This window comes from Heloderma suspectum, chromosome 2 (genome assembly GCF_057233095.1).
Source record: "Heloderma suspectum isolate Gila_16-S chromosome 2, 16-S_ref, whole genome shotgun sequence".
Taxonomy (NCBI): Eukaryota; Metazoa; Chordata; class Lepidosauria; order Squamata; family Helodermatidae; genus Heloderma; species Heloderma suspectum.
This window is the reverse complement of record NC_139459.1, coordinates 200,466,614-200,478,776: the sequence shown is the minus strand read 5'-3', so window position 1 is coordinate 200,478,776 and position 12,163 is coordinate 200,466,614. Positions and strand designations below refer to the sequence as shown.

Here is a 12,163-nt window from a genome sequence, read left to right as displayed (position 1 = left end):
GCCGGCTGCTCCCACCTTCTGCCCCAGCTGCAGGGCTCCTTGGGGAGTCGGGTGAAATAGCAGCAAAAGAACTCTACGAGGCTGCAGTTGTATACACACTTTCCTGAATGTAGGCCCAGATTATCCCTCCTGTTGGATATTCTCCAGCACTTTTAATCGAACTTTGATCCCAAGCCCTGCTGGCACACACACTTCTGCTCTCTGCATCCTTGGCTGCCTATGGCCCAGTGGTGACCTCCATCCACAAGAGAGTGTAATGCAACCCTACCACATCAGGTGGATGGAACCCTGGGCCAAAGGTGTGCAGGAACGTCCATGTGTCATTGCCACATTCACTTCGGGCAGTATGCACTTGCCCACCTCATGATGTAACACCATGGCGCAGCCCCAGCTGTAGATCTTGCTGCAGCCTCTCCCCAGCACCTGCCCGACAACTCCCCACCACCCAGGCAATCATGTTTCCCACTCAGCAAGTGAGGAAACACACCTCAGTAACCATGTCCATTGCCATATTTGGAAGCAGAGCGACTTCACGCAGAGATAATTCCTCCAAGTCCACACGTACCTTTCTGGCATGCTTCTGCCCTCTGCTTGTGTCACACAGTGTTCTGGACAGCAAAGGTTGATCTGTGGGGGGTTGGTGGCTTGGTAGCTGTGCCTTTGGGCAGCCGGTTGGAGTTGATGAACTTTGGTTCCTTCCAACTCTATGGTTCTATAAAGCAGGAAGTAACGGGATGCATGGACAGGAAGTAGGCAAGAAACAGCAAGTGGATTTTCTACCCATGCTCTGGCACAGGCTACTTAAATATTAATAGAATGCTTCAACAATTTCATTGTAATATACACAATCAAGGTCTGGGTTGTGCAGGACCAGGTTTTTGCTCTCACAAGTTGTGAGAGTGGAAGTCTCCTAGGGGGGAAAAGGTACCAGAACTTTTGTGGGAGGGGGATATTTCTCACACTACCACTAAAAGTATTTTGTGCCAAAGGAGCAAATGGGCAGTGCACTATTTTGTGCCAAAGGAGCAAATGGGCACTGCACTACGAAGACGATATGATGTAATGCAGCCTTCCCCAACCTGGTCCCTCCAGATATTTTGGACTACAACTCCCAGGATTCCTGCCCATTGGCCATGCTGCCTGAAGCTGATGGGAGTTGTAGTTCAACATTCAAGAAGAAACCTAGTAACCTCTGTCTGAAGTCAGGAGCTGAAACCTGGTTGTGCGCGATTTCTCCATCCATCATCAAAATGTTGGCATTTGGAATCATATGAGAATTCTCAGGGCACATCTACACTGCAAATCTAAGCCAATTTCTAACCTGCGTAACTGACATGGCTCCCAACCAAAGAATCCTGGGAACAATCATTGTGGGAAGAAGCTAGGTATCTTTCAGAAAGAATCTGCAGCCACCTTATTTATTTACAATATTTATATACCGCTCCACATCACAAGATTTCGGAGCGGTGAACAGCAGAGATAGAAGAATAAAACCCCATGTTAAAACAGTTAAAACATTTTAAAAGAAACAAATTCTGAATTCTGAACCTTGTACAACTACAACCTCCAGAGTTCTTTGGGAGATGCCATAAATTAACCACTTATGTGAAAGAGTTAAACCAGTTATGCAAGTCTGAAATTGCATCATGTAGATTTGCCTTGAGACTGCATTATAGATAATGTTTGTACAGTAGATATGCCCCTAAATTGGAGTGGACATTTTAAATTTCTTGAACTGTGCAGGCACCTCTCAAGTAGGACACCTTGTTTGCTCCTCTTCTGGCACTCTGGATAGCATTTAGCTAATGTGCACAGATGGTCCATGTGTGATAGCGTGGGATGAGGGTTAGTGCACACAGATGATCTTGTCTTAGGGCAGGGTCTTGGACGTGATTTTCAAAACCTCTGCCTTCGGGGAACTCTTCCCACATCAGATTCTCTGCCGAGGAACCCCTGCGTGTTGCAAACAGTGCCAGGGAGTGCTCTAAGACACAGTCATTCCATGTGGGGTGCTGGCCAAGCTTCTTGGGCCCCAGAACCACTCCATATGTACATGCCCAACACCAGCTGCACACCGCAGGGAAAGATCCATAGTGATTGCTAAAAAGCTTGTATGTATGCCATTACTGATCTTCTCTCTGAGGTACCCCTGATAAGCTCCCAAGGAACCCATCAATCCCCAAAACATGGTTTGAAAATCACTGGATTAGATTAGAGGTAGGCAACCTTGTGCCCTCCAGATGTTTTTGGGCTATACTTCCCATAAGTCTTAGCCAGCATGGCCAATGATCAAGGATTATGGGAGTTGTAGTCCAAAGCATCTGGAGGGCACCAAGTAACCAACCCCTGGACTAGATTATCTTGAGATACATTTCAGTCTCTCTAATACTGTCAGGAATGTTACTGAAGAATTAAAGAGATTTTTTGCATAGCAGTACTGCATGAAGCATGATCAATTATTAAGACACAGGCTCTCCTAAGGATTCAAGCATCAGGAGCTTGAGTACTTGGGTTGCATTTATACCCATAAGTCTTCAACATGTAGGAAATACAGTCAAGAATAGCCTAAATTAGAAAACTGGCAGGAGTAATACCCAGGGAATCACTCATCGTCATAGGGCCATTTGCTATATAAGTGCTTGGCTGCAATCCTATATCTACTTACCTGGGAGTAAGCCCCATTGAACTCAGTGAGACTTACTTCTGAGTAAACATGTACAGGTGTGTGCTGTAAATGGTGGAGTATGCCATCCCCAAGATGCAGGCACTCTTGCTACTGTTACCCTTGCAGCAGCTACAGGCTAAGAGCAGTATACAGCATCCCTAAATCTTCAGAGGAATAGTTGGATGGAGATGAAGGGGCCTGAATTCCCAGAGAAAGATGCTGTACTTGGCAACTAATAAGGTTCACTGTTTAAGAATCTTTAGCGATTAAGGCTTACAACTAAGTTAGGCTGCTTAGCAAGGCTGGAGGTTCACATTTTAAGTATTGTGTACACACTTAATGAAAATGAAAGTGCATGTGGTCACATTCCAAGCAAGCTACGGGATTCAGACCAAATGTGCTTTCTTTTGAAATTGCCTGAAATGACTAGAAGGAGCAGCAATTTCTTTGGAGTGTCTTTGCATTTGGTTTCTTAACCCCGGTATCATATGAGTGCCAGTAATGATTTACAAATTGCTGAAGGGTAAGCACAAGATCATATTAATGCCAATAATCACTCCTTTAATTACTGAGGATGGGGACATGTGGGGAGGGATGAATTTTTAAAAAAAGTTTGCAGCAGAAGTCAAGCTGTATTTTGTGAATGTGAACTGTTTAGGAGGTACCTGGGGCACAGAACAATCCAGAGTTATTCAAATATAAACCAAGCCATTGCAGATTACATTGTGCCTTATCACAAATTAACTCCCTCATTTCCACATCTATGGCAGGACATGGGTGGTGGGCTAAGGATCCTTATGCACCACTGCAGCACATACCAAGGCATAGCTGTTCAACGGCAGGAGGTGCAAAAGTATGGTGATAAACTAGGAGTAATTACCCAGCACTGAAGTAAATGGTAACCATAGTTTTCCCACTCATTCTACAAGGTACCACTGATTAGTTCACATCTGTATCACACCCATCCTCCAAAGAACTCAAGGACTTATTCCACTTTTTCCTCACAGCAACCCTGCGAGGTAGGTCAAGCTGAGACGATGATTGGCCCAAGGTTACCCAGTGTGCTTTGTGGCAAAGCAGGAACTGTACATGGGATTGCACCGGCCTCTAATATTAGGTTTGCTAATATTCTTTTCCCTACATTGCTCATTCTCGTGCAGTTTCGATCAGCTTCCCATTCCGGGCAAAAACAGCAGCTCCTGTTCATATGAATGCAGCGAGTCAGGCATAGGCAAGTCTGTGGTATGATACCACAAACCAGTCACCACTTCTATGCTGATGCGGGCTCTCACGCAACATTTTGAGAAGAGTGTTAACAGTGAACATAGGCTAAGAGCAAGCTTGCTGTGCTGTCTTATTTGGGGGCAGGGAATGAATTTGGCAGATATATAAATATGCCAAGCGGATGGAAACTCGGTGCGTTCAGCGGGCCTTGCTTCTGAGGAAACACGCACAGGATCGGGCTGCAGAAGAACCCTGGTGGTAGCCAACGTTAGTCCTACTTTGAACAGAACCACCGAAATGAGTGGGTCTCAAATCAGACTAACACTGGATACAACTCCCTGTGGGGAACACGCTTTTCTTCGGACTTTCTTTTCCTAGAAGGAATCAAACCCACCCCACTCCACCCCTTTAATACCAACGTTTATTTTTAAATAGCTTGATCCGATTAACGCCTGCTGGGGAGGGGAGGGACATGAAATGAAACTTACGTCCTCCGTAGCCATAGGCAGCACATCTTCGGTTTCCAGGACTTCTATCGCTTCTGCTTCGGAGCAGGCAGCCACAGCGGGAGAGGGGTTTGTAACACGGTTTGGCTCTGGCAGCCCGTCTCCCATGCTTGGAAGCAGCCAACGACTTCTCGCCCACCGATCCCTTCTCCTCTCCCTCTTCCAGTCACTCCTCCTTCGGCCAGAAAACGCAACCTAGAAGGCGTCTGGCAAACTTTCAACGCCGCCGATGTGCCGCCTGCCGCCGCCGCCCTCTTTCATGACTCCTGCAGCGGGGGGGGGGGTGCGCTTCAAGGGGACTCTCCCCAGAGAGCAGGAGGCCGGCGGAGTTCTCCAGCGGGCATGGTGCTGAGCCTCGGAGCCCGCGACAGGCCTGGAGGCGATCACAATCGCTCGCCCACGAGAAAGCAGAGAACGGCGCGGCAAAAGTTTCGTCGCTCAGGCCCTGCCTCGTCCGCGCCGGATTAGCGCCCCTCCGGCCGGACTAGGCTAAGCCCTTTGGGTCACGGGGGCCCGGCCGCGACCTTAGTCCCACCAGGAGCCGCGCCGCGCCGCGCGGGGGGGCCGCCCGGCTCTTCGGGGGCAGCCGCGTCGCAGCCATCGCGCTCGCGCCGAGGGAGGGGGGGCGCCTCTGCTTTCGCACGGGAGTGGGGGGCCGCCGCGCTTCCTCGGGAGATCGGCAGGGCCCCCTCTGTTCCGCAGATCCGGCGGGGCTAAACCATCGAGCGCCGAGGGCGTGCATGGGCGGGGACCCGGGGGAAGCCGGCAGGCCCAAGGCGCGGAGGGTCGCGCCCAGCGGGTGATCCCACGCTCGGTCGAGCTCCTGGGAGGGCACCAGCGGCGGGCGGCGCGCACGAGGGTTCCCTTCTGTTCCTGCAGCCCTCGGATGCGTCTGCAAAGAGAAGCGGGGGGGGGGGCGCCGGCGCGTCAGAGGCGCTGCAAGGGCGCACAACTTTGCAGGGACGCAGCACCGCCTTGCAGGGAGCTTCGGGGCAGAAGCCCTAATCGGCCCACATTGCTAGAGGCTCCGGGCGGGCCTCGGCGTTACTCCGGAACCAGAGTCGCCGCGGCCAACGGCTCCCTTCGGCCGCACGCCCTGGCAAAGCCCGAAGAGTAACGCAAGGGCGCCCGCGCCGAGAGCGCCGCTCGCTCCTCCTCCGCGGGTGACCTTGCCAAGAAGGAAGTCTCGGCGGCAGACGCTCGAGCGGTGCGCTTGGCAGGGCGACGGCCCGAGCCTCCGGCCGCGAGTCGCTAAGCCGGCGCCCGCTTTGGGACCCTCGCTCGCCAAAGCGCCGCTCGAGCTGGCCGCGGAGAAGCCCCGCTCCGCCTGCACCGCGGGGGACGGACGCTCAGCCGGCCGCGGCAAGCCCTCCGCCGCGGCGACTGCCTCGAGCCCCGGCTCACGGCGGGCGCAGGAGGGGCCGAGCAGAGGGAGGAGATGCGGGGAGGCGTCTCCGGCGGGCGAGCGGCCCGGGCCGGCCGCGGCTCCCGCAGCGCGTGGGCGCCCGCCCGGCTCAGGCGCTGCCAGCGAGATCCTGGCCGGGCCGCGGGGCGGCGCGCGGCTCTGCAGGCCGGGGGGCTCGCGCCCGCCTGCGGGCTCAGCGGGACGGGACGGGACGGGCGCCCCGGCCCCGCCCTCGCCGCCGCCCCTGCGCGCAAGGGCAGCCCGGAGCGGCCGACCGCGAGGCCCGCCGCGCGCCCCGGGCAGAGTCCCGACGCGGGCGTGGGGTCCCGCGGCACTTTCCAGAGGCGGGGCCCGGCTGAGCACAGCCCCGCCCCGCCCCGCCCCTTGTTTACAGAGGGCGAGTGACGCGCTGCAGGGCGCACGTGGTCAATGCGCCCGCGGGGGAGCGGCCGGGGCGGGGGCGCGCAGTGGCTCAGGCGAGGGGTTTCCTGGGGAGGAAAAGCGGCGGCGGAGTGGAGAGCGATCGCGGCCGGCCGGCCTTCGTCCCCTTCCCTCCGCTAATCCCGCTCATTACCACCTCTACGCCGGGTCACCAAGGGACCAGAAGACGCGCCCGCCTCTGCTCCGGCGCGGTCAGCACCAGCGAGACCTGGAGAAGCCGCAGGGAGCTGCTGTGCCCTTAGACCGAGTCTAGCTCAGTGTCGTTTACAGCTGCGCTGGCAGGGCCATCCGCCGCTCTCGGACGGGATTCTTTCCCAGCCCCGCCTGGAGATACCTGGGATCGAACCTGGGGCCTTGTGCATGCAAAGCACTGCCCTGCCCCTGAGCTACAGGACCAGCGACCCACGTTAAGCTTTCCGCAGCACTGAGATGAACATTTCTATCCTGCTAATGTCTCCAGGTCAAGCCAGTGTTAAAAGCACCACTACAGAGGCGGGCTAAAGAGCTGGCAGCCCTACATACAACTCATAATCTGGTCCTCTCCATGGCTCCTTGGAAGCCCCATTGGGTTCAATGGAACTTACTCTCAAGGAAGAGGGAACTGGATCGCACCTATCACATACAAAGCCCTTCATCCTCCCAACAATGCTGTGAAGGGAAGTCTACAGCTGGAAACTGAGGCTGCATGACTGAACTCACCACAACCCAAGTCTGAGATGGGAGATGAACCATGATTTCTTCCGTCTCATGCTTTATCCAAACATGGCATCAAAGCCATCAGAATATATTTGGATGAGCAGAGGTATCAACGCAATATCGCTCCTGTCCTGCCTTGACTGCAGCAGACTCTGAGTGCAGGGCTAACCAAGAAGCAAGGCAATTGAGCCAGCAAAGGTTCAAGCACACAGGTGTAAATCCAGTGGGGCTCAGGCCAGGCAGGAGTGGTGAGGACAGCAGGTGAAGGTCAAAGCACAGGCAAGCAGTCAGAGAAGTGGGGTCAGGCTAAGGCAAGAGAGGCCGAGATAGCAGGCCAAGGTATACACCGAGGCAGTGAGATGCATTACAGAGCCCAGAAGCAGAGTCGAGGAGTCCAAGGTTAGTAGCACAGAGCAAGGTAAAAGAATAGTGTTGCTTCCAGCAATGGCTAGGCAGCTGCTGAAGGCTTTTAACAGCAGAGCCTGCTGCCCCCCCCCCCCTCAGCTGCAGTATGTTAGAACTCTCTGGTCAGATGCGTACGCATGAGGAGTCAGTCTCCTGGGGAGTCCTTCCTTGCAAGCAAGCACTCCTTCTCACAGGAGCCCCACTGGCCTGGTGCTTTTTTTTTTATTGATTGATTGATTGCCCATCTGGCTGGTCACCCAGCCACTCTGGGTGATGTACAAGTATATAATAAAACAGTTTAAAACAATAAGATTCTACAGTGAAAACATTTTCTAAAATACCCTAACCCACCCCAAATGCCTGCCTGAATAACCACGTTTTTAATGCACGGCGGAAGCTCATTAAAGAGGGGACATGGCGGAGTTCCCTAGGGAGGGAGTTCCACAGAGTGGGGGCCACCACAGAAAAGGCCCTCTCCCTTGTCCCCACCAGTCTAGCTGTCCTGGCTGATGGGACAGAGAGAAGGCCATCCGAGGCTGATCTTGTTAAGCGGCCTGTCTGATGTAGCTGGAGGCGCTCTTTAAGATAGGCTGGGCCGGAACCATAGGGTTTTAAAGGTCAAAACCAACACCTTGAATTTGGCCCGGAAGACAACTGGTAACTGGTGCTTGAGGCTACGAAGCTCCTGGGGGCCAGGGGGCTGCTCAGCCCGTGCCTCAGAGGCAGAGTCCCCTGCCCCTGACAGGGATAGCCCTGCAGCCATCTCCCCTGAGGGAGGGTGGCACAGTGACTGCTCTGGGATGCCCTCGCTTTCTGGGAGCTCCAGCTCTCCCTCTGAGGAGGATTCCTCCAGTGAGGGCATGACACCACTCACAACATTTGCTGTTACCATAGAAATACATTTACATAATGGGTACTCTCCTTCAGATCAGAGGGTTGTACTCACTACTTTACTGGGTCCATTCTAAATGTACATGTATACGGTTCACTTTCTCTCTTGTCTGAAAGGATTCCAAACCCAATGGTTAATTAAATTTGTCCAAATTGTGGCAACAGTAGCATCCATCCTTGCAGACACTCTGATTCCACTGGATTTCCACCATGCTGAAGCTGCAAAGCCCATCAGTTATGAGGAGAAAGCTGCCTGTCTGAATCCATACCCAGTGTAAAGGCAAGGCACAGGGTCCTGAGTCAATCCTATGTGGGAAAGCAGAACACGCAGCTAACTATGAATTTCTGTCTCCTGAGTCTGAAGGGCAGGAGGAGAGGTGGTGGCGGGGGGGGACGTACTGCTGGAGCCCATCGAAGAGGATTGCAGCACAATCCTATGTATGCTTACTCAGAAGTAAGTCTCACCCAGTTCACATGACATGGCAGGTCATAGTGCGTTATTTAACCCTCAATAAACCATGGTGTACGCTGGGTGTGTGTGGCTGCCATTTTGAATATGCAACTTGTGATTGGGGATTGCGCCATGTCGTGTGAACCCGGCCTCTGTGGGTTATTCAAGGGTTAAACAACCCTCAATTAGTAGTGGAGTTATGTGAGGGTTATTTAAGCCTTAACCCATGGTGTGCATGACACAGCACAATCCCTGATCGTGGGTTGAATATTCAAAATGGCAGCCACACACACCACGGCTCATCAGGGGTTAAGTAACCCATGATGGCCTAGCCATGTCATCTGAACCAGCCCATGGTGTTCAGTGGGGCTTGCTTCCAAGTAAAGATTGCACCATTTAAAAAAAATAATGGTAAGTCCCCACTCTTCCCCAACTGCATGCCCTCCAGATGTTTTGGACTTCAACTCCCATCTGCCCCAGCCAGTATAGTAAATGGTTAGGAATTCTGGGAGCTGTAGTTCAAAATCTAGTGGGATTGACCATAGCATCAATTACAATAGCCATAGTCAACCCACCACAGTCAATTGCAAGCTCTAAAAGGGCATAAAGCTGCCCATGTCAGCCTCAGAGGCCTGCACTGTTTTTCCCAACCATTTGAGATGTGGCAGCTGGGCACTAGAGACAGGCCCATGAGTGTTATGAGCAGCGGAACCCCCTCTGGCCTCAGCACTGCATATTTGGCAATGAAGACATCCCTATTTCACCCACCAGTTGGGTCATACATTAATTGCTGCTGTATGGTTTTATATTACTTCTGGGTTTTATCATTTTAAGTGGCTGCTTTATTTTGCTGTTAGCCTCTTGGAGTATTTTTTTTAACTAAGAGATATTTAAGAATCCAGCCAAGAGCATCCTCTTAGGATACTATCCCATATACCACAGTCTGGCAGCAACGGTGCTGAGAGAAGTGGTCTTGTGAGCTGCAGAGTTCCCAGCCCTAGAGCAGGGCAAGGCCCAGAGTCAGGCAGTTGGCCCAAGTAGCAGATTAGATGACTCTGTCAAAAGCTAAACATGATCTCGTTTATTGCATTATGTTTCTACGGTGGTGGGGGCACAATTTAGATTTTCTGCTTCAAGTGCCACAATGAGTGCCAGCAGATTCACCTACCCAGAAGCATATTCATAAGACCATTTTCTTTGGGATGGCTGTCAGAGGGAACAACAATTGTTGATGTGGTTTTACTTGTATTTAGGGTTGCCAGGCTCAAAGCCAGAGAGCATTCGCATACATTTAACTCTATAGATACAGCAGGGGATCAATCAGCCTCAGCTTTTCCTGCCTGGACCCTCCCTGTTTTTGTCATCCACCGTCCTCCCCTGCTTGCTGTGTGGCAGATGCTAGGGTGATGGTGGGCACACTGCAAAGCAAAGCACTGGCAGAAGCTGCAGCCACCTGCTATCCTTGTCCCAGAATGCCCCTGGGCTGGGCTGTATCAAGGCCCAGGGGCATTCTGGGGAAAAGAAGATGGGAGATAACTCTGTGTCTGTAGCTTCCCCTGATGCTTTCCTTCACAGCATACCAACTTCTCAAGCCCTAATAAAAATGGAAAGAAAGGACTCCACCCTCTGCTTGGTAAGCTGGGGGGAGGGGGGAGCACTAGAGTAGTGGTGGGACTGGAGGCCACCTTGCCTAGGACCCCTCAAACCTGGCACCCCTGCAAGGAGGGAAGGATGTTAAAGTTGTAGTTGTTTTCTTAGCTCAGCTCACACCAAAACAATTAGATTTTGGCCATGGGAAGGGGAGGAGGAGTGAAACTCATGAGCCACTATGGCAACAGATGTGTAAGAGCCAGAGAAATGGAATGGAGACATGGACAGAAATAAGAAACTGAACACTGTTTTGCACCTGTCTCAGCTGCTGGAAACCACCTTTTTAATTGCCTTCCAGTCCCATGTTTTAATTGAGTGAGAATTAGAAACTTGTTCTGCTTAAACAACAGAACAGCAAACACAGCCATACAGCTTTTTAAACTTCATGCTTATTTATAATAGATGCAACTGCATCACTTTCTCTTATTCCAGCTTTATCGCAATCTGGATGACAGGTTTTTTTTTTCAAGCTAGCTCCTTCAAAGCAGTGCAGCCAGTAATGTAGGGGTGGAAAGATCAGCAATACAATTTCCACTCCTTTTAAAGCTTTCCCCCTCCACGCGTACATCTCGTGTTTATCACTGCTTTTTTGAGGACAGGAAAACAGATGGCAAGCTGCTATTAATGATGTTTTAAATGTCTCCAGCCTTTGACTTGTCACTTCCTATTATTCTCACAATTGCTTTAGAATGTTGTCTCATAGTAATTGGTTTTCATTTTTATATCATTACAGTATATTTGACACCTGAACTATAAATTCCAGGTATGCATTGACCAAAGAGAAAATATAAGCCCTGTGGTTTATGATCTGCATTAACAGATTCCCAAATAAGGTCAGGGGAACCTCAACTCTGTGCAAGAACTGAATTGTTTCTTCCATTTGGAATCCTTGACCCAACCACTTGGTTAGGGTCATGTCATATAACCCCCAATGCTGTTTATCAATCCTATCACTTTTCCATATCTCGTAAGAACGTACGAACTGCCCTTTTGAATCAGACTAAGTTTAATCTAGTCCTGTTTGCACCTGGGGTCAGCCAGCTATCCCTGGGAACTCACAAGCAGAGCACAAAGGTGGAAGCCTCAGCACCTGGTATTCACAGGTAGAGTGCCCCTATACATGGAGGCTCTGTTTAGCTGTCATGCTTAATAGCCCTTGATAAACCTATCCTCCCTAAGTTTGTCTAATACTATTTTAAAGTCACCCAAGCTGATAATTTGCAAGACATTACACATTCTCTATGCCTGCATGTGAACTGAGAATTGATTTAGAAGCTGGTATGCCTTTGTTTCCCATTTGCAGCACACGCTCCCTACTAGGTGCTTTGCAGGGAGCACTCTTGGCACAAAGATATTTTCCGAGCAGACAAAGTGCTACATTTTGTGCCTGGGAAAATGCGGCACAGATCATAGCCTCTTCTGGATATGGTGCAGACCGTAGTTGCAGTGTCACTTGCAGGCTGTTCGTTACTCTTCTTCCCCACTCCTCAACCACATCTGAAGTTGTGTTCTGTTTTTCCATCCAGGTTTCCTAATGTTATTTCAAAATCTTTTATCAAAGGTGTTGTGCTTCTGCATCATTTAGGATGCTAATTCGAACAGCCAAGCAATCCTTTCCAATTTTATGTTGCAAAGATATTTGAGATACCTGTTGTCACAGAGGTATGTAGTGCACACTCATGTATGGAGTGCATACCTCTTGGAGGATTTGAGGGGGAAGGATAAACAGTTAATTCTAAATCCTTGCCAAAAGAAACAATGTTATTGCATTTATATTGTAATGATGCTGGCAGAAGATCACTCTACTGCTGCAGAAGGGTTCTGTGAAG

At 51.1% G+C, this 12,163-nt stretch overlaps 2 protein-coding genes across 7 annotated transcripts in view; both read right to left on the bottom strand.

Annotated features, from left to right (window-relative positions):
• Positions 1 to 5,503, bottom strand: part of RHBDL3 (rhomboid like 3) — a 149,003-nt gene extending 143,500 nt beyond the window's left edge. For 3 of the 6 annotated variants that reach the window (XM_084837265.1, XM_084837267.1, XM_084837266.1), the window contains exons 1-2: positions 4,378 to 4,503; positions 566 to 712 (exon numbers count right to left, since the gene is read on the bottom strand). In XM_084837265.1, coding sequence (XP_084693391.1) covers positions 566 to 712; positions 4,378 to 4,503 — 273 coding nt within the window. Of the gene's footprint in view, positions 1 to 565; positions 713 to 4,377 lie in introns of all 6 variants that reach the window. The other 3 variants (XM_084837271.1, XM_084837270.1, XM_084837269.1) reach the window with 3 other exon arrangements.
• The window catches only part of RHOT1 (ras homolog family member T1), an 87,770-nt gene continuing 80,829 nt past the window's right edge, over positions 5,223 to 12,163 (bottom strand). Inside the window, exon 22 of the transcript XR_014788171.1 lies at positions 5,223 to 5,287. The gene's annotated coding sequence lies outside the window, so the exon portion shown is untranslated. The remainder of the gene's footprint in view (positions 5,288 to 12,163) is intronic.